Source organism: Metopolophium dirhodum, chromosome 1, assembly GCF_019925205.1.
Source record: "Metopolophium dirhodum isolate CAU chromosome 1, ASM1992520v1, whole genome shotgun sequence".
Taxonomy (NCBI): Eukaryota; Metazoa; Arthropoda; class Insecta; order Hemiptera; family Aphididae; genus Metopolophium; species Metopolophium dirhodum.
This window is the reverse complement of record NC_083560.1, coordinates 141,018,026-141,039,317: the sequence shown is the minus strand read 5'-3', so window position 1 is coordinate 141,039,317 and position 21,292 is coordinate 141,018,026. Positions and strand designations below refer to the sequence as shown.

The 21,292-nt window shown below is 29.9% G+C and overlaps 4 protein-coding genes across 7 annotated transcripts; 2 read left to right on the top strand and 2 right to left on the bottom strand.

Moving 5' to 3' along the window:
- Positions 1-539: 539 nt before the first annotated feature.
- LOC132935460 (uncharacterized) lies at positions 540-3,672 on the top strand. The gene is made up of 2 exons (XM_061002020.1): positions 540-1,003; positions 2,815-3,672. Exons 1-2 carry the CDS (start codon positions 817-819, stop codon positions 3,510-3,512), a joined length of 885 nt encoding a protein of 294 aa, XP_060858003.1. The 5' UTR covers positions 540-816; the 3' UTR covers positions 3,513-3,672.
- On the bottom strand, positions 1,420-4,088 carry LOC132935459 (uncharacterized). Its single transcript, XM_061002019.1, has 2 exons — positions 3,669-4,088; positions 1,420-2,410 (listed from the first exon to the last, which is right to left on the bottom strand). Exons 1-2 carry the CDS (start codon positions 4,058-4,060, stop codon positions 1,516-1,518), a joined length of 1,287 nt encoding a protein of 428 aa, XP_060858002.1. The 5' UTR covers positions 4,061-4,088; the 3' UTR covers positions 1,420-1,515.
- Positions 4,089-10,929: 6,841 nt separating this feature from the next.
- LOC132935454 (uncharacterized) lies at positions 10,930-12,757 on the bottom strand. 4 transcript variants are annotated; one of them, XM_061002005.1, is made up of 5 exons: positions 12,402-12,755; positions 12,153-12,302; positions 11,973-12,059; positions 11,720-11,916; positions 10,933-11,373 (listed from the first exon to the last, which is right to left on the bottom strand). In XM_061002005.1, exons 1-5 carry the CDS (start codon positions 12,444-12,446, stop codon positions 11,223-11,225), a joined length of 630 nt encoding a protein of 209 aa, XP_060857988.1. In that variant the 5' UTR covers positions 12,447-12,755; the 3' UTR covers positions 10,933-11,222. The 4 variants fall into 4 exon arrangements, with proteins under 4 accessions (XP_060857991.1, XP_060857988.1, XP_060857992.1 ...); XM_061002006.1 differs by having other exon boundaries at positions 10,938-11,373; positions 12,165-12,302; positions 12,402-12,748; XM_061002008.1 differs by lacking the exon at positions 11,973-12,059 and having other exon boundaries at positions 10,930-11,373; positions 12,402-12,757.
- Positions 12,758-15,573: 2,816 nt separating this feature from the next.
- On the top strand, positions 15,574-18,036 carry LOC132937258 (uncharacterized). The gene is made up of 2 exons (XM_061004091.1): positions 15,574-17,040; positions 17,123-18,036. Exons 1-2 carry the CDS (start codon positions 15,733-15,735, stop codon positions 17,264-17,266), a joined length of 1,452 nt encoding a protein of 483 aa, XP_060860074.1. The 5' UTR covers positions 15,574-15,732; the 3' UTR covers positions 17,267-18,036.
- Positions 18,037-21,292: the final 3,256 nt, after the last annotated feature.

Here is a 21,292-nt window from a genome sequence, read left to right as displayed (position 1 = left end):
AGGTAGTGTGAGTTACAATTATCTCACTTTGCTTCAAACGTTATTTAATTCATCAACTTTTACTACGGTGTGCATTAAAATATCACATGTGTTTATTATTTCACAGCGGCTACAGTTTGATGCTTTACTAGACTGCAAACCAAATACAATAGGTACTTTTATTGTTGTTGGTTAACATTCTGTGTTAAACTATATTATATAATGTTGTTCAATTGGACTTTTTTCTATCAAAATGTCATGTTAAACTGTATATTATCTACTCATATACAATGGGTAGTGTAAGTTACAGTTAACTCACTGTATTTTAACTTTTATTATGGGTATTCACAACCAATAAACAAGATACTTCACACACTTCTTAATATTACCACCACTCACTACTTACTACTGACCTTGGGTACTAGATAGGTATTTTATCATTTCACATGTGGTACTCTTAGACTTACTATAACATGTATACTTTTATGGGTGTATCATAAACCTTAAATTATCATGCAATTTCACTTTAAATTTCACTTTCGAACTTATACGGTTCGATTCGGTTCGGTGCGTATTCGATTCGTTTTCGGAAGCCGCCGGAAAAGTGTGAAACGGTGATACGGTGTGTGTTCGGTACCTAATAGATAACTGATAGAACCGAAAAGCCCCTCGACACGAATCGGTTTCGTTCGGTTTCCATTCGGGTCCAGAGTTCACAAAAGCAATTAGTCGTTTACACACATACGGTTTAGTTTCGGTTCGGTCACGTTTTCGGCAAGGGAAAATATTATTTCATTTTCATTTTCTCATTTTAAATTTTGTAATTTACATTTGGCAATGTCTGATTCACTTGACATTGATATTGAGCGGCTGATTACATCAGTCCAATCACGTGTAGTGCTGTGGGACAAAACAAGTGAAAAGTATAAAGATAAATTTAAGACGCTGGAAGCATGGAAAGCTGTTTGTACGGAAATCGTAGACGGCTACGAAGATTTTGACGACTCTAAAAAAAATGATATCGGTACGTAGGTATTGCATATTTTATTTCCGTCGAGTATTAAGATTATTTAAAATATTTTATGAGTACTTTCTAAATTTATAATTATATTGGATTTTAGTATAAGCTATTTTTGGCATGTAACATTATAAATAATTGTTTATATTTTTAACTGATTTTCTGAAAAATAAAAACATTATATTATGGGAAACCCTTAAAACTAATATCTTAATAATATTTATCCTGTTTATACGAAAAATAATGGTTTTAATAGTTTGATTTATAAATAATTATAATTTGTATCATTAACTACTAAAGTACTATGCCCGTACTTTATGCTACTAAGTAGTATAAGCCACTATGGGCACTATGTAGTTATTTCTTATTAGTTATTATTTTATTTATATTATTTAATTTCAAATATCCGTATTAATATTTTTAATAGTTTAATTTTAAAATTGAATACAATATAAATGAATAAATACAGTATTATATTTTATATCATTTTATTTTTATTAAAATATAATTAAACATATTTAGATTTTTGAAAACTGCCAAGGGACTGAACCATTCTCAGTCATGAAGTAATTACTGAGTACATCTCTTACATTTTTGGCTGAGGCTGTTGCCTGATTTCTTCTCATTTCCCCTGGGGGATTTCCTGGGTCACTTTCAAGTCCTGCAATAGACAACATATCTTCCGTTTCAAAGCCGTCTCGGTCGCGTACGAAATTATGTAAAACTACACAAGCTTTCACTATATCCGTAGCAAAGTCTGGATCTAAGTTAATTGCACGATGGAAGATTCTCCATTTGTTGCTTAATATTCCAAACGTACATTCCACGAACCTGCGTGCTCTAGATAACCGATAGTTGAATATCCTCTTCTTGATTGTTAAACTATGTCCACCGTACGGTTTTAGGAGATGCTTATGTAAACCAAAAGCCTCATCTCCTACTAGATAATAAGGAATTTTTTTGTCTTGCGAGCCTGGAAGACACTTTTCTTCAGGTATATCCATGGTGCCGTTAACAATAGATCTCCACAATTGACATTTTTGAAAAACGTTAGAATCGCAGTCCTTTCCATACGCTCCAATATTTGCGTACACAAATCGGTAATCTGCATCGGCTACAGCCATCAGAACTATAGATGAATATCCTTTATAATTTATATGCATCGAATTTAGGGGATGGACTATTCTGACGTGTTTACCGTCAACTGCACCAATACAATTTGGAAAGTTGGCGCGAGTTTCGAATTTCTGGGCAATTGATTTCCATTTGTCTTTATCTGGCTCTGGGATGCATTCTAATCGTAGCACTGACCAGATAGCACAGCAAACTACTCTAACAATCTTGCTGATAGTTGAAACCCCGAGGAGAAAAGTATAATGCAAATCCACGAAAGAGCAACCACTAGCCAAGTACCTAAAATAGATAAAAAAAAAATTTTAATTAGAAAAATTAAAATTAAAATAAATTACTTTTTTATTAAAAATGTTCACAGAAAATTGTTTTAGATTAATACTTTATAAAAAAATAAATGAGGAATACATATAATACTTATATTTTATATATTCATATCATATGTTGGTTTGTATTAAATAGCTGTACCGCCTGTACCTATGTATGCATTTTTACATTTCTAATTTTTTTTTTAAGTCAACGTTTTTATGCCTTTATTTTTTTTTGACACAACATAAATTAATCAATAAATACAATATAAGTATGATAAAAAAATTATAAATAGAATTAAAAATATCGCATCTAAACATTGAATAGTGAAATTATATATTTTTCGATTAGTTAGTTACTTCAATACTTATTTGTAGGTAAACATGTTCTAAAAAAGTGGACGCAAGTGAGAGACTCGTACCGAAAATCATTAGGAAAAACTAAGGCTGCTAAGAAATCGGGATCTGGGGTGGTAAAAGTAAAAGCCTACGTTTATTCATCTCAGTTGCAATTCCTTGACAAAATATTCGAAGAAAGAAATACAGAAGACACTTTGTCACAAAATATTGACGATTGTGGTGATGAGGATGCCATGGTTGAAACAGGAGAGAACCCTGTGGAACAAGTTCCAAGTACATCGAGTGATGGAGCGGCTGAAAAACCTAAATCACCTTTCAAAAAACCCGTTACCAAGAAACGAAAAATGGATCCTGTTGAATTAGAAATGATTTCAGCCTTAAGAGAACCAGTAAATCGGCACCTCTCATTTTTCAAAGGATTACTCCCTTCTCTTGAAGATTTTAATGAATTTGATACAATTGATTTTCAAATGGAGGTATTGAAAATCGTTAAGAACATCAGGGAGCGGAAGTATCAGCAGCAGACACAACCGGTCTACAACCAACATCATCCACCTTTATGTAGTAGTTCAGTTTCCCAGCTACAAACTGAACCGCAAATATCCGCTGGTCAATACTATGAGAAAACTGCCCACTATCTTTCAAGCCCAAACCCTAGCTACAGCTCCCATTCGGTTTCCGATGATAGTTCAGATTATTTATTTAATTTAAATTGAAATATGTAACCAAATATATTATATTATATAATTATAATATTTAATTTCGTTATTTATTTGTAATTTCAAAATATAATTATCAAAATATTATTTTATTTCAAAATAAATGTATTTCTGTTTAATTGTTCATTCTAATAATTGATCTTATTGACTTACCTCAAAGTGATGGCTAACATCTGAACTGGTTGAATACATTCGCGCATAAATGTATCTTGGCGTTGAATACAGTCCTTTAACTTCAAATGTAATTCATCAAATGATGTCGTAGACATCCTAAAATAATTTGAAAATTTGTCTTCGTGCTCCCTTAATTTTGGAAAAAGGGTATAAAATGCACCAAATTCCACCCGTTTGGTGAGGATAGGGTGTACCCAGTGCAGCCGATTATTCCTCTTTCGTTTTTTCATTCTTCTATAGAGAAATAACATGGCAGCTATTTGTCTTTTCTCCATAGTGAGCATTGTGGGAAAAGTGAGTGACTGCGTATTCGATGATTCGGTCGTGAAATCAAACCTTATACTAACCGAGTGTGTGTGAAGAGTTTTCATTCGTTTTAGGCGCTACCGAAAACGAATCGAATACGCACCGAACCGAATCGAACCGTATAAGTGTGAAACGAGCCTTACTGTTATACAGTAAGATTATTTCAATACTTTCTTGACTTTATTTGTATGACTAACTTTGTTTAAAATAAAATATGTACACTGTGCACCCTGTGTATTATTTGGTAGGTGTACTTAATTTAATCACATTGAAGACTCTTTAAAAAATAATTAGAATCATATCATGTATGCTTCTATTAGTGTAACATAAACCTTATTATATTCAACTTATCATGTGATTTAATATAAATGCACTTATTGCATATGACACTTACTGTTAAAGAGTACAATACATTTTTAAAATGTAAGTCATTGTCCACTCATACACAATTGTAGGTAGTGTGAGTTACAATTATCTCACTTAGTTTTAAATATTACCTAATACATCAACTTTTACTACGGTGTGCATTATCATGTGTTTATTATTTATATACACCCATGTGGTAGGTATTTCACAGTGGCTACAGTTTGATACTTTACTAGACTGCAAACCAAATCCAATAGCCTACTTGCATTCTATATAAAATTATAATCTTTTTTTGTTATTGCTTTTATTCTTTAAACAATTACGAACAACATTGCTGTTTCATTGCATATTAAACACTGGGTCAATCTTATTGTGATTCATTAGGTAACTAATACAACCTATATAATGTTGTTCAGTTGGACAATTTTCATTTCAAAATGTCATGTTAAACTGTATATTATCTACTCATACGCAATGGGTAGTGTAATTTCCAGTTAACACACTGTATTTTCACTTTTATTATGGGTGTTTACAACCAATAAACAAAATACTTAACACACTTCTTAATATTACCACCACTCACTACTTACTACTGACCTAGGTTTACTCTCCTTTATTTGTAAGTTGGGTACTAGATAGGTATTTTATCATTTCACATGTGGTACTCTCAGACTTAGACTTACTATAACATGTATATTTTTATGGGTGTATCATAAACCTTAAATTATCATGCAATTTCACTTTAACACTTACTGTTATACAGTAAAATTATTTCAATACTTTCTTGACTTTATTTGTATTACTAACTTTGTTTAAAATAAAATATGTACACTGTGCACCCTGTGTATTATTTGATAGGTGTACTTAATTTTATCACATTGAAGACTCTTTAAAAAATAATTTGAATCATATCATGTATGCTTCTATTAGTGTAACATAAACCTTATATTCAACTTATCATGTGATTTAATATAAATGCACTTATTGCATATGACACTTACTGTTAAAGAGTACAATACATTTTTAAAATGTAAGTCATTGTCCACTCATACACAATTGTAGGTAGTGTGAGTTACAATTATCTCACTTAGTTTTAAATATTACCTAATACATCAACTTTTACTACGGTGTGCATTATCATGTGTTTATTATTTATATACACCCATGTGGTAGGTATTTCACAGTGGCTACAGTTTGATACTTTACTAGACTGCAAACCAAATCCAATAGCCTACTTGCATTCTGTATAAAATTATAATCTTTTTTTGTTATTGCTTTTATTCTTTAAACAATTACGAACAACATTGCTGTTTCATTGCATATTAAACACTGGGTCAATCTTATTGTGATTCATTAGGTAACTAATACAACCTATATAATGTTGTTCAGTTGGACAATTTTCATTTCAAAATGTCATGTTAAACTGTATATTATCTACTCATACGCAATGGGTAGTGTAATTTCCAGTTAACTCACTGTATTTTCACTTTTATTATGGGTGTTTACAACCAATAAACAAAACACTTAAACGTTTCCTCACACTGTTCTTAATATTACTACCACTACTACTACTCACTACTTACTACTGACCTAGGTTTAAGTTACAATTATCTCACTTTATTTTAAATGTTACCTACTACATCAACTTTTGTGCATTAAAATGTGTTTATTATTTCAATTTACCCATGTGGGCGGTATTTCACAGTGGCTACAGTTTGATACTTCACTAGACTGCAAACCAAATCCAATAGCCTACTTGCTGTGCTGATGGTTTATAATTATCACATGATTTTATAACTAATTTTATTTCAAATAAAGTGTGTAGGTACACTGTACTACCAGTACGAAATGACAACAGCAAAAAAATTCTATAAACCTTATTGCCAATATTTGATATAGTTATGGCGTTCAATATACAGCTCACTTCATTCAACCAAAGTTTTAATTTTAAGTTTAAATTTATTTATTTCACTGTAACAAAATTCAGTATACCTACTATTACCTACCTATTCAATATACCTACTGCAATGTTATCATAAAAGATTGTATTAAGGTTAGGTTAGGCAGGGCTTGTATATAGGTGTGACTTGATCACATTCAGCTAAACATTATTTTGTAACTATTTAAAAAAAAATTTGAACCAAAACATGTATGCTTTTATTTGTGTGACATAAACCTTATTTCATATAAATTCACTTATTGCATATTATAGGTACCTACGCTTACTGTCATAGATAGCAATAATTATTGTTGTTATTATTATAATTATATAGAATTATCAATACAATTGTACCTACTCTAAACTCAACCTAACTTTTAGGTGCTTGGGGACGTCGAGATGGAAGAGAGGGAGGACGTGGAGATCGTCGGCGTCCCAGTGGAGGGTGTGGAGTACGTGGAAGTCGTTGGTGTCCCAGTGGATGTAGGGGATGATGTGGAAGGAGTGGAGGTGGTGGAGGACATGGAATTTGTCGAGGTCCTGATGGAAGGTGTGGAGGAAGTGGAGGACGAGGTAGTCCAGATGGAAGTGGTGGAGGACGTGGAATTTGTTGAGGTCCAGATGGACGGAGGGGATGACGTGGAAGTGGTAGAAGTCCAGATGGACGGAGGGGATGACGTGGAAGTGGTAGAAGTGCAGATGGACGAAGTGCAAGCGGAACTGGAGTTTGTGGACATGCTCGACGAGTTGCAGCCAGACGTCGACGAAGAGGTCAGTAAATATGTCTTACTTATAAAAAAAACCATAGATAAATTTATCATTTAAATTGCAGTTCCGACCACTTGCCGTGGGTGAACAACCCCGAGGGCGTGCGCCAATAATTGACAGGCCGGCAGGCGTGACACACCCACTTCCAGAGCAGCACAACGCGGGCGCGTTAAACAGAATCTGCACACAGTGTAACGCCCGCCACTTCGAAGGCGAGGTTGTGGGCCAGGGTGCCAATATGCACTTCTCCACTTGCTGTAACAACGGTCAAGTGACCGGTGCAGGACAACACGCGTTGTTGCCCGCCCCTTTTTTACTAATGAGTTTGTTGATTGGAGATTCACAGGATGGTCGTAGATTCCGAGACGACATTCGCCGGTACAACAACGCCCTGGCATTCGCTGCGTTTAGCTGTGGCACAGACGACAGGCGTTTGCGAGGGCGTGGACCGCGAACAATGTGTATCTAAGGCCAAACTTATCAGAGGATAAATAATGACGTGGCCGTTGACCGAGTAGATGCCAACTACTGTCAGTTGTATTTCCTCGAGTCCGCAGAGGCCAACGCCCCCTGCGTTGGGATGGCTCTGCAGAGAAATCATCGTGAACTGTCCGTAGTTGTGATGGGACTATTGGACGGTTTTCTGCGAGACGTAAATCCGTACGCAATGGCTTTTAAGTAAGATATAAATTTATTGTATTTATTAACATTAGGAATATAAATTGCCCCTTAGAGTAAATTTCTTTTACAGATACCTTTCTCAAAGTAGACAGAAAAAACAAAAAAAATTACACACTGTAACCAATAAACTAACTATGTTAACTGTCAAACTAGATATTACGTTGATATTAGACACTCACAGCTACCAATATACTGCAGTTATTACTTAATGTTGATTCAAAATAGTATACAATGCAAAAAATTTTACTTTATTACTTAAATTATATTAAATATTATATGTATTTTATGTGTTTATTATAATTTTACTCTGCTACCAACAGAGTTATATGTACTTATGAATGATATAGGTAACATTAAATATAACTTAGGGCTGGGACGTTTTTATTATTATATCATAATTATACCAAAATATATTACTAATTTAATGCTTGGATTTATATGAAGTATAGGTTTTATTGTTATTACCTAACCTATGTGGTCTCCTAAGCTTACTACACTTCACACACATTTATAATATATATATTTATTATTATGTATTATGTTAATTATACAATTATAGAGTTAAATGCAGTTAAATGGAGTCTGTCTAAGTATAAAAATATACATGTCTATATTTGTTCCAGGAACATGCGTGAGGTGTGGCTGGCAGAAAGAGACCTAGCCGACGTCGATCCCGCAGGTGTGCGACCTAGGCCAGTGACGATGCATTTTGTCCGAGATGCGGCCCGGGACGACGGGCGAAACAACCTGCCTACCGCAAACGAAGTTGCGGCCGTGTTCGTAGGTGAAGGGGGTCGTCCGCCAAGAGACATTAATCTGGTCATCTACGATACGAATCCAATCAACCCGCAACACAGGATGCAAACCATACCAGCGGGTTAGTTAATAATTATTTACTAAAAACACAATTTTTTACACAGCTGTCTCAAATTGTTCACTTAAGTAGGTAGTATATGTAGGTTCTATCCCAGTTTTTACAATTACAGGGAGATTTAAAAACGGTTATCCACGACTTTCCCCCTTGAACGATCAGATTTGTGGGTGCTTACTACCCCAGTTTTTTACTGTTCCAGGGTGATTTAAAAATGGTTATCCACGACTTTCCCCCTTGGATGAACAGATTTTTGGCTGCTTTCTATCCCAGTTTACACTATTTAATTTTTCCAATTTAAATTTTACCCAAAAAAAAAAAAGATATTTACTCAGTTTCACAACAAGTGATTATTATTATTTTTTGCCCATACAAATATATTTACTGTTTCCAGTTTTTTACTGTTCCAGGGAGATTTAAAAACGGATATCCACGACTTTTCCACTTGGACGATCAGATTTGTGGGTGCTTACTATCCCAGTTTTTACAATTACAGGGAGATTTAAAAACGTGTATCCACAACTTTCCCGCTTGGTCGATCAGATTTTTGGCTGCTTTCTATCCCAGTTTATACTGCTTAATTTTTTCAATTCAAATTTTACTCAGTTTCACAACAAGTGATTATTATTATTTTTTGGCCCATACAAATATATTTACTGTTTCCATTTTTATCTTACTTTTTAATTTTTTCATTATTTTAACTTATATACAAAAATAGTAATTAAATAACTTGTAGACTCATGGCCTAGTGGGCTAAGGCGTTGAGTGTAGAGTTTGATAAATTTAAATTTAGGGTAAGTATGTATGTTAATACTACACCCAGTGTCATAGTCCACTATACCATGGGTCTACATTTTTTTTGTTTTTTTTTTTCATGTTTTTATTCATAAACTGTAATTTTTAATTTTATAATATATTATGTTTCAATTTTCGGGTTATTAGATTTTGTAATAACTGTTTATAATATGTTATATAATAACGCACAACTTAATCTGTATCAGTTTATTAGTAACCGTTGAATTGTGCGTTATTTTTACAATGGACTTATTAAAAGAAATTGAAAGAGACATTTCAGAAATGGGTATAATTCATCCATCACATTTTTGTTACAAGGAATTAGCTGAATTGTATACATTATTATCAAAATTAAAAAGCCACGCTATTAAATGTGGAACAGAAAAAAACAATAATCATTTTACTTTATGTGCGTGGTCAAATCAAAATTGTGATTGCGGACCTGATACATGTTTGTGCATTGTTATCAATTATCTGTTTACCGATTTGAAAAAAATATTGATCAATAAACAAAAATCATTAGTTAAATAATCACTTTTTAACTTTCATAATGTGATCAAACTGTTATCCAACACACTATATTTGACTTTTTTTTGATTTTATTTTAGTTGTGTTTTTACAGTGTAGTAGTGTTGACTATGCTGTATTTTATTTATTTGTTAAGGTACTAATAATTTAATTAAAATTGGAACATATATTTCAATCGATAAAAATCAATCAATAGGTACGTCAACTCTGCCAAACATTGAAGGCACATAGAAGATTCACTATACTGAAATCCAAACCAAAATATTATCATCTTGAATTCAATAATTAAATCAATACTGCACACATCATGGACGCCGTAGTAGTCAAATCAATATTCAGCATACATCAACAGAATAAAAAAAACATTTATATTGGATACCTAGTTGATCAACCTTTATCTGTTATTATTTTATTCATGTGTAACGTAACTAAACGATATCTAATACTAAATGTATTTCAATGGAATAAGTTTATATCTGATGATAGTTTTAATATAATTGTTTGTTCTTTATCCACTGTTCAACATTCAAAACGATTACATTTAGATAATAATTTTTATTATAAAATATGTGCAAAATCTGAATCAGTTAATTTACATCATAATAATAACAGAATCACATTATCCAGTGATAATTTAAATCGATTGAAATTATTGGAAACATGTATAAATGCAAATATCATAGAGTTATCAAATAAATTAGTGGCGTATCAGACTGTTTTCAATAATGCATGTATAATTATCAAGTATGATATTTTATATTTATCACCTGATTGTATTAGAAGTGATTTTATCAGTACATATATTAAAGATTATAATTTCAAAATGAATGACCTGAAGGATGAAGAAAAGTCATTTTTACTTGAATTACAACAAATCCATCACGAAACGTTTGCAGACATTATACTAAAGCCTGATATAACCAGCCAATAAAACCAAAATAATCATGATATACGACAAGCTTACTATTTAATAATTAGATTATACCTTCATAATAAACATTATTTATTTTGTCAAATGCATACCTTTATTTAATAATAAATGATAATAATATAATTAATATATTATATATTATAAATAATCTTAAATGTTAACTGGTTAAAATAAACCAAAATATTTTCCATAATATAATCATATTGTATAAATTATTGAATCAAATGTAAGCTTTCTAAAATAAAATTGAATACAAATATTTTAACCGTTTGGTAATAAATAAAAAATACACAAATATTAATGACGGGTTTCATTTAGTGAAACTATAATAATATAAACATATAGTTATTATTTATAAGATTCAATTTTTTTGTTGTTGTTACACATAAATTTATCCATTAATAAATCTTGCAAATTATTAAATGCCGATATTATTGTATTGTCAGCTTTATCTTTTTCGTTCAGCATAGTTTTTGCGTTGAACGTTGAGGTTTTCCATCTATTAAAACAAATTAATGATTGTATATTATAAATGCATATATTTTCATATTATCATAAATATTTTATCAAATAAACTAGATGACACAATTGTTGAGCAGTTAAATATTTTACATACTGTGTGAATATTATTAGTATCAACGACGAAACATCATCATACCTATATTCACAAAATTGCTTGGTTGTAAGCATCGTGCCTATTTAGGTTATAAAATAGTACTATGGCATGATATGTTTCCCCAATAATTTACAAATATTGTACTTAATTTTTTTTTTTTCTTATTCATTTTAATGATACCTAGTGTAAATCTTAATATACTCTGTTTATACAAAATATTAATAGTTACCTGTCTTTTGACTCTACTTTTTCCATGTCCGATGTTTTGTATTTTTGAATAACCAAATAATCACTTGCTGTTTTGATTTCGGGTATTTTGATACAAAAATTTCCACCATCTGATTTTTTTACGCGTATGCAGTTTTCATTAACCATAGTTGTTAAACCATTATATTCTTGTTCCAGTTTTAATAAATGCGACTGAAACTAAAATCAATATTAAATTGATAAATATATTATTATTAAAATATGGAATATTTTACTTTCTGTTTTTTTGGTTTAGGTTTTATAACGGTTTCAGGTTTTTTAGAATTCTGCATTTGCTCATTTTTCCGATGATTATAAAGTTCCTAAATTTATATACCCATGTTTTTAACATATTGATGTGTAATGTAAGGAAATTAAGAAAAAAGTTTATGATATAATAATAATAATAATAATACCGGTGCACATACATCAATTTCTTCATCATCTGAATTTTGATCGCTTGTGTTGACCATTATTAATTTCTGTTTTTTTGGTTTAGCTTTCATAGTGATTTTGGGTTTTTTAGAATTCTGCATTTGCACATTTTTTCGATATGAATAATGATCCTAAATTTAAATGATTATGTTTTAAACTTATTGTTAATAAATGGTGTTAAATTAAAGTATATTAATAATATATTATAATTATTATAATAATGTACTTACATTGATTTCTTCATCGGCCGAATTTTGTACACTCATGTCGGACATTATTACTATGCACTCGTATTGCTTAAAATTAACTGATGAAATTCACATTAGGTCTCTTTATTTTATATAAATTAATATCTATGATATATAGTAATAGTCATGTCAATGCCTGTTACACATGGTGTTGGTAATAAATAAAAACTGATATACACATTGTTTTTAACGATAAACAGAGAAATTAAAAGATATTTGGCATTGACTAATGTGTGGAAAAGCAGATTATAAACTGTATGCCCAAAATCGTTTGATATATCCATCACTTATTCGCACTGCACTATTTTTATTTTTAGTATTTTGTACATCAATGATTATAATTAAAATTTGATCGCATTTTATGTTTACATTAAGATATAAGGTGCCGTGTTGGTAATAAATAAAAACTGATATACACATTGTTTTTTAACGATTAACAGAGGAATTAAAAGATATTTGACATTGGCTAATGTGTGGAAAAGCAGATTATAAACTGTATGCCAAAATTCGTTTGATATATCCATCACTTATTCGCACTGCACTATTTTTTATTTTTAGTATTTTGTACATCAATGATTATAATTAAAATTTGATCGCATTTCATGTTTACATTAACATATAAGGTGCTAATAATAAAAATAGTGCCGTGCGAATAAGTGATGGATATATCAAACGATTTTTGGCATACAGTTTATAATCTGCTTTTCCATGTTACTTAAATAGTGGGGTTCATTAGATCAATAATAATAATACTCAACAAGCTGGTATGCAAGAACGCCGCATGCAGCGAGCAGAATATTTCATTGTAAGTTAATTAATTATAACATTTTAATTTTTAAAATATAATCATTTTATTCATTTTTAGCAAAGATATGATACCTGACGACAACCTCGATAATGTAATTAGTCATATACCACCGATCACAATACAACATATTGCAAAATATCCATTTACTCACAGTGAACGTGAAGTTTATGAATATTTTCGCCAGTTGCATTCAGCTTTTGTCGTGAGGGAAGTTCGATATTCATTTGATGATAATATTATCGATATATTTTGCTCATTCGTGCCAATTATATCAATCAGGCGTATTTTGAGTCGAATCTTGTAAATTTAAGTTTAAAAGCGTACCATGTTATGTTTAAGGATATAAATGTGCTACAAATGTATTGTCAAAGACGAAGGTGTTTGGCATGCCAAAAATACGTCACTGTCTGTGACAATCGCAATTTATATGCTGAACCCGAAGAGGATTATGTAATACAAGTATTTCCAATAACCAATTGCACCGTCAATCTACTTCAATCAACAGTTCATACATAACTACATAAGTGATATTTTATTTTAATACGTTATTATATATTTTATTTTAATGCGGTTTTGAATTAATTGTTAAAAATGCCAAAATTTAACCGCATTAAAAAAATTAATCGATTAAACATCACTGGACAAAAATTAGTAGAAATTGAGAAATTTAAAAATAATCGCTCAAAAACTTTTTATTATAAAAACAACGAAAACCTTATTGACTTATTGTCATTTTTAAATTCTACTTCTTCTTCATTAAAATCAAAACTAAAAGAATTATGTTCTTCATCCACATATAAATTTAATTTATTTGTAGACTTAGTATATGAAAATTTAATTACGGGAGAAGTTCGGGATGTTGCATTTAAAACAACAAATGTTTTATGTTATTTTACTTCAAATTTTTCTACCCTTTTTAAAAACATGTTCGATAAATTATTAAATGAACAAGAGTCATTTCTGTTGAAGGGTTCTTCTTGGAGACAAATTAGTTTAGATGGTCTCCAATTAAGAACAAATAAAGTAAATTTACTAGGGGGTTCCTCATTTATAAAATTACCCCAATCAATTTATAATAAAAAAGCAATAATAAACGTAATGAATTATGACAATAGATGTTTTAAATATGCAATTTTATCAAAATTTAATGAAAAAAAAAATAAAAATAATTTTAGTATTAAATATTTTAATTTTTTGGAAAAAAAAAGTGGTCTTAATTTTAATTGTATTGATTACCCTACACCAATCAATCAAATAAAAAAATTTGAAAAAATTAATAACATATCCGTTAATGTTTATAGTTGTGATGATAAAAATCAAATTTACCTACTTCATATAAATAATAACGAAAAATCCGATCATTATGATTTGTTTTTTTTCTCAAATGAACCAACAACACATTATTGTTACATAGCTAATTTCTCACGACTGATTAGATCACAAAGAACAAAACATGAAAGTAAAATAATTATTTGCAAGCGATGTTTTACGACTTTTAATGTTAAACCAAATAAAAACAAGGCATGGGGGCAGCATGGTCTCGATAGGCATAAAGTAATCTGCCAAAAACATAAACTTTGTAAGCCTGTAATGATTGATCCACATGATGACAAATTTATATATTTTAATAAATATAATCGGGCTGACCGAATTCCTATTGTAATTTATGCCGATTTTGAATGCTTTTTAAAACCCACTAATAATATCATAACGGTCAATACTAAAAACACGCATTATCATAAGCCCATGAGTTATGGGCTATATGTTAAAATTGATTACAACATCGTCCCAAAAAAATTAGTAAAACAATTTAAAATTCCTAAAAATCCAATAATTTATAGAGGCAAAAATGCATCAAAGCATTTTATGTTAACTATAATTGATATTTCTACCAAAATGTATTATCTATATAATACTAATAAATCAATGCATAAATTAACAAAAAAGGAAGAAGGTCAATATATTAATTCGAAAAAATGTGAACTATGTTTGAGATCATTTAATAATGAAACCGTATTTAAAGTTAGAGACCACTCACATCTTACAGGGAAATATTTAAGGGCTTTATGCTTAAATTGTAATTTTTCGGCACAAAACCCATCATTTGTACCAGTATATTTCCATAATTTATCGTATGACGGTCATTTTATTGTACGCACCTTAGGCTGTAATGATAATGACATACGCATTATTCCAAACTCGGGTGAAAAATATTTGACCTTTAGTAAGCAAATTTTTGATAAATTTTATGTAAAATTTGTAGACACTTTTATGTTCATGTCAGAATCACTCTCTAATTTAGCTACTAATTTAGCCGAAGATAAAACAAGATTCCGTTAAATTAACCATCATTTTCCTTTAGAAAACATTGATTTAGTTATTCGGAAAGGTGTATTTCCATATGAGTATGTAGACTGCAACTCAAAACTTAAAGATACCTCATTACCACCTAGAATTAAATTTTATAATTCGTTAACAGATGATCATATTTCAAAAAAAGATTACATGCATGCATGCAATGTTTGGGAGAAATTTAATATAAAAACATTAGGTGAATATAGTGATTTATATTTATTAACGGACATATTGATTCTGGCTGATGTATTTGAAAATTTTAGAGATATTTGTTTGAAAACTTTTAATTTAGACGCCTCTTATTATTTGACAGCACCTGGTTTTGCGTTTGACGCAATGTTAAGTTTTACTGGAGTTAAACTTGAGAGATTAACAGATTATTTGATGTTACTCATGATGGAGAATGGAATAAGAGGGGGGGTATGCCAATCTGTAAGACGCTATGCCAGAGCTAATCTACCAGATGTTGATGGGATTAATTATAACAAAAAAAAACCACACATTTATTTGGCATATTTTGATTGTGTAAATTTATACGGCAAATCAATGCTTGCAAGTTTACCATACAAAAATTTTGAATGGTATAATGATTTGATATTAGACGTTACTACTATAGATGACGATGCACCTATTGGTTATATACTGGAAGTGGATGTGGATTACCCCGAAAAATTACATGATATTCATAGCGATTTACCTTTTTTGCCACACAATAGTTGTCCACCTAATTCTAAGATTATTAAACTGCTGACAACTTTAAATAATAAATCAAATTATGTCGTTCATTATAGATTGTTAAAGCAGGCAATTCACAACGGATTAAAAGTTGTAAAAGTTCATAAAATAATTAAGTTTGATCAATCAAAATGGTTAGCCCCTTATGTTGATAAATGCACTAGTATGAGGGTCTTGGCAAAAAACAAGTTTGAATATGAATTTTGGAAATTACTCGTGAATAGTGTCTATGGGAAATGTATGGAGAATCCGCGTAAAAGATTGGATATAAAGTTGGTATCAGATGATCGAAAAGCTCATAGGCTAATGAGAAAACCTAATTTCATAGATAGAACTATATATAGCAATGAGTTAATGTCTTTACATTTTCAAAAAGAAAAGATTAAATTTGATAAACCAATCTACGTGGGATTTTCTATTTTAGATATATCGAAAACCTATATTTATAATTTCCATTATGACGTAATGAAAAATAAATACGGAAAAAAAATATCACTATTATACACTGATACCGATTCATTAATATATCGTATTAAAACAAATAATTATTTTAATGATTTAAAATTTGATTTATTGAGTCATTTTGATACTTCTAATTTTCCAATTAGTCACTTTTGTTACAGTGATAAACATAAGAACACCCCAGGATATTTTAAAGACGAATTGAAGAGTGAAATTATGACGCAATTTGTAACGCTAAGACCCAAATTATATGCTTATACAGTAAGTGGTATTGAATACAAAAAGGCAAAAGGTGTAAAAAAGTATGTTAGAGACAAGTATATGACGGTCAATCATTATTTAGATATTTTATCAAAGTTCAGTATACAAAATTCCTCACATTTGGATGCACAAAATGGTGAATCTAGTCAAATTAATGCATACTGTGATATTAACTCAATACAGGCAACAAAACATAATGTTTATTCCAAAACAACCAGAAAAATAGTATTGAGTGCAAATGACGATAAACGTGTCATATTAAAAGGTGGTATTTGCACTTTACCATACGGACATTATAAATTAAACTAATCAAAAATAATTATGAATATGTTTTATTACAAACGTATTTTATAAATAGTAAATCATTTAACTAATTAGCTATTCGACAAATCGTTATCGATGATAAAATTAATTAAGGGAGCTATAGTAACCTAATCATGAAGCAAATTGTTTAATTTTTATATTATAATATATTAATGTACAAAATATAACAATAATCATTGTTTTTCAAATTTAATATTTCTAAAAGTGTTATAATATTTAATTCATTGAACATTTTATAAATTGTAAAAATGGAAAATGTATGTTATTTAATTTGGTTACAAACTTTTTGTTAAAACTATGTATATATTTTAATATTCTAACATTGATCATTAACTTTTATGTATGATTCATTTCTATTTATTTTTTATTATTAAATAATAATATACATAATTGTATTGTGATTGACTTTGGTCGAGATTCATTATGTTAAATTGTAAGTAATATGATTTATGATACTGTAATTATTTAATAATAAATTAAAAAATTGTAATATGCCGGTTCTATGAAGATGATGAAGCAAAATGTATATAATTTTACTTTTTATTGATCCTATTATATTAAATATAGAAGTCTATTTATGTTTATATACTTTAGTTATATTGATTTATTTAAAATATGTTATAATTGGTAAATATTATTATACTTTTGTTAATATCGTTATTCTATATTGTAATTGAACATTGGCCTTGTAAATATTAAATAAAATTAAATAAATAATATATAGAATAATGATGTATTTTATACTTGATCATTCAATTTTGAAATTTAGTGTTATAACTTATAAAATTATGTTTTTAATTTTTTGAATCTTGTATAACTAAATCATTTGAAACAATATTGTACTTAACCAATTGTGTAATTTTTATATAAACCTGATCGCTTATTATCCCGTGCTAGTAGTATACATCTGTATGTTTACAGTTCATTGACGTGTTGTAACGTAATGATTAAGACTTAATCTGGATATCCCTCCGGGGGGTCACCGATTTACTGAGACACACATTACTGAGATTACACACATGTTGTAAACCTATTTATTCATTACACAAAATTATTTAGTGTATATACATCAATTGTTTACACTATAGTCAAAATTATTTTTTATCAAACCTTACTATAAAACTGAAATAATATTTAATGAAAATATTACAAATTAATAAATAATAGTTTTTTTATTGTTATAAATTAATTCTTAATTATATTTACACAAGTTTTCTTACTTCTCTAGTAAAAGGTACATATTCTACAATTCTATCATGAATTAATAAACAGTAAGCAGTCACACCTGCTAGTGATTCTGAAGCTTCAATTTCCAATTGAACATCTACTGCTGAAGCAGTGGCTGAATCGTTCTGTTTCGAAGTATCGATGACTATAATTGGTGCGTTTGTCAGAAAAGTAGAAGGACTCAATATGGGGTTACGAATACTTTTTTCATAGTACGATTCTTGAAACGATGTATACATATTATATAATAAGGTGAAATTATTTTTAGTAAAATCTAAATTCAAATTATTGTACGGATAAACTATCGAGTTCAGAAACACTTTAACGTTTGTTAAATTACAATGGTCAAATATACTACAATCTTTTGTTATCAAATTTTTGCGTCCTTTTTGTAATCCAATTATGATAAATCGGGGTTTTTCTAATTTTGATGCAGTTTTCAAATTCCATACAACTTTTTTAGTGGTACCAAGTTCAGGATATTCAAAAGTTTCAAAAGATCTAAAAGGGATAAATAGGCTTTTTTCTTTTTCTATAAGTTTCAATAATTTTAATCTTTCTTCATCGTCAACAGTGATATGTGGTACCATCCAGACAATTTTATTTAAAACGACTTTACCTTCAGTAGCAGTTGCACCAGTTTTAACTTGTAAAGCATTTAAATCACTATGACTTCGGGTTAATATTAATTCCAATGTAGAATTCACTAATATTCTTTTATAGTTTTCAAATAAACCTAACCAATATTTCAATGGAATGCAAGCACTAAATTCACCTTTATCATTTTCCGATTGTGTTGCGTTTTTAAAATTCCAGCCAGCATTTTCATAGCAATTGTAGTTGTCTGGCGTACCGGATAAGTAACCTTTCAACGAGCTAGTGATTCCAAGAACACGTGCGCTATCTACTTCTATCCCATTGATTTCCAATCGTATTTGTTCGAAGAGGTAAGAGTAACCGTTATTAGATAGTTTCACTTTGGTAGGATCAGTAATTGTTCCTTCCAAAAAAATGAAGCTTTCGTGTAGGTATGGATAAACATCCGTTTGCTGGATTGATATACGTATTTCATCATTATTATTAAATGATGTTGTATACGGTGCGTATGAATGATATTCAATTTTCGTAATTTTAGAATCCGTTTCGTACTGTGAAGTTATATCCAAAATATCACTTTCAGGCATTTTGCTTCAATTGATAACCCAGAGCTTGTAAAATTTTTTTATTCTTCATTGTCAATTTTTTTATTTTATTTGATGTTACTGGTAGCACTTTAGTCTTATGACTAGTTGTTCTGATCCGAAGTAGTGGACTTATATTGAATTTTAATCCCATCTCAAGACCCGTAACGTTTAATATGTAACACAATTGTCAATGCCTCATCAAAATTATCAATCGGATTATGATCTTGATCTACTAACTGAACGGTTATCGAGTCAATATTTGTTTTATTCAATTTGTAATATATTAAGTTTGGTAGTGACTGTATAACTTTAGATCCTGTTTTTTCACTCGGGAAAAACTCATAAATCGAATGACTTTGAAGATGGTTGTTGAATGATCCTTGAGCTATATTACACATTACTTTTATAGAATTAATTGTGTTTAAATTGACAGCTTTTTTTGATCGAAGAATTTCATTGTATGGGTTATATACTCGTTTTTCAAAACCGAATACAGGTGCTATACTATGCGGATACTCAAAGTGTAGTATCCCATTACATTTTATATACGATCTGAAATCGTTAGGATCAACCGTAATGTCGAATGTTAAATTGGTTAAGTTTTTACTATTATAGGTATCTATTTGCTTCTTAACTCGTTGCTTAATATCTTCAATTTCATAACAACCCTCTTCCAATGTAATAAAACATATCATAGGATCATTATTGTTTTCATTCTCAGCTACTTGTATAGAAAATTTATTATTATTATCATTAATATTTGGAAACGAATTAAATGACTGTAAACATAACAAAGCTATTTCTGAGTCCTCGTAAAGGCCTATAGGTGGAAAATAATTTACAGATAATATGGTAGCATTCCCAGTTAAACTTAAAGTAACTGACTCATACATTACAAAATCTAAGATATAAATTTAATGATGAGATCCGTGACGTTTAATATGCAGAACAACTGTTAACGTTTCGTTAAAATTGTCAATTGGATTATTGTTTTGGTCAACTAACTGAACAGTAATTGAATTAATATCTGTTTTGTTTAATCGGTAATATATAAGGTTTACCGGAGATTGAACAACCTTTGTTCCTCTTCTCCCACTCGGGAAAAACTCATATATCGAATGGGTTTGAAGTTGGTTGTTGAATGACCCATGTGCTATATTACACATTACTTTTATAGAATTAAATGTGTTTAAATTTGCAGCTTTATCCGATCGATGTTCTTCATAAAACGGTCCACAATCTTTCTTTCTATACCCAAAAACAGGTGCTATACTATACGGATGCTCAAAGCGTAGTATTCCATTACATTTTATATACGTTCTAAAATCGATAGGATCAATACGTACATTGAATGTTAGCTTTGTTCCGTAGACTTTATTAGCTTGAGGTAACTCTTCTACCATATATTTGTTAATATCTTCTATGTCACAGCATTCGACTGGCACAAAAAATTGAATATTTACTTTTCTATCTGGAGGAATTGATTTTATTCTCAGCCGGTTATTAGTTAGATTTAT

What these genes read in the sequence shown, in the direction of transcription:
- LOC132937258 (XM_061004091.1), top strand. Translation starts at nt 15,733, where the DNA reads ATGCATGCATGCAATGTTTGGGAGAAATTTAATATAAAAACATTAGGT. An exon ending in CCAAATTATATGCTTATACA is followed by an intron (nt 17,041 to 17,122) that starts GTAAGTGGTATT and finishes ATCATTATTTAG; the next exon opens with ATATTTTATCAAAGTTCAGT.
- LOC132935459 (XM_061002019.1), bottom strand. Translation starts at nt 4,060, where the DNA reads ATGAAAACTCTTCACACACACTCGGTTAGTATAAGGTTTGATTTCACG. An exon ending in ATGTTAGCCATCACTTTGAG is followed by an intron (nt 2,411 to 3,668) that starts GTAAGTCAATAA and finishes TATCTATTTTAG; the next exon opens with GTACTTGGCTAGTGGTTGCT.
- LOC132935454 (XM_061002005.1), bottom strand. Translation starts at nt 12,446, where the DNA reads ATGTCCGACATGAGTGTACAAAATTCGGCCGATGAAGAAATCAAT. An exon ending in CGGCCGATGAAGAAATCAAT is followed by an intron (nt 12,303 to 12,401) that starts GTAAGTACATTA and finishes ATTTAAATTTAG; the next exon opens with GATCATTATTCATATCGAAA. An exon ending in CTAAACCAAAAAAACAGAAA is followed by an intron (nt 11,917 to 11,972) that starts GTAAAATATTCC and finishes TATTGATTTTAG; the next exon opens with TTTCAGTCGCATTTATTAAA.
- LOC132935460 (XM_061002020.1), top strand. Translation starts at nt 817, where the DNA reads ATGTCTGATTCACTTGACATTGATATTGAGCGGCTGATTACATCAGTC. An exon ending in CTCTAAAAAAAATGATATCG is followed by an intron (nt 1,004 to 2,814) that starts GTACGTAGGTAT and finishes ACTTATTTGTAG; the next exon opens with GTAAACATGTTCTAAAAAAG.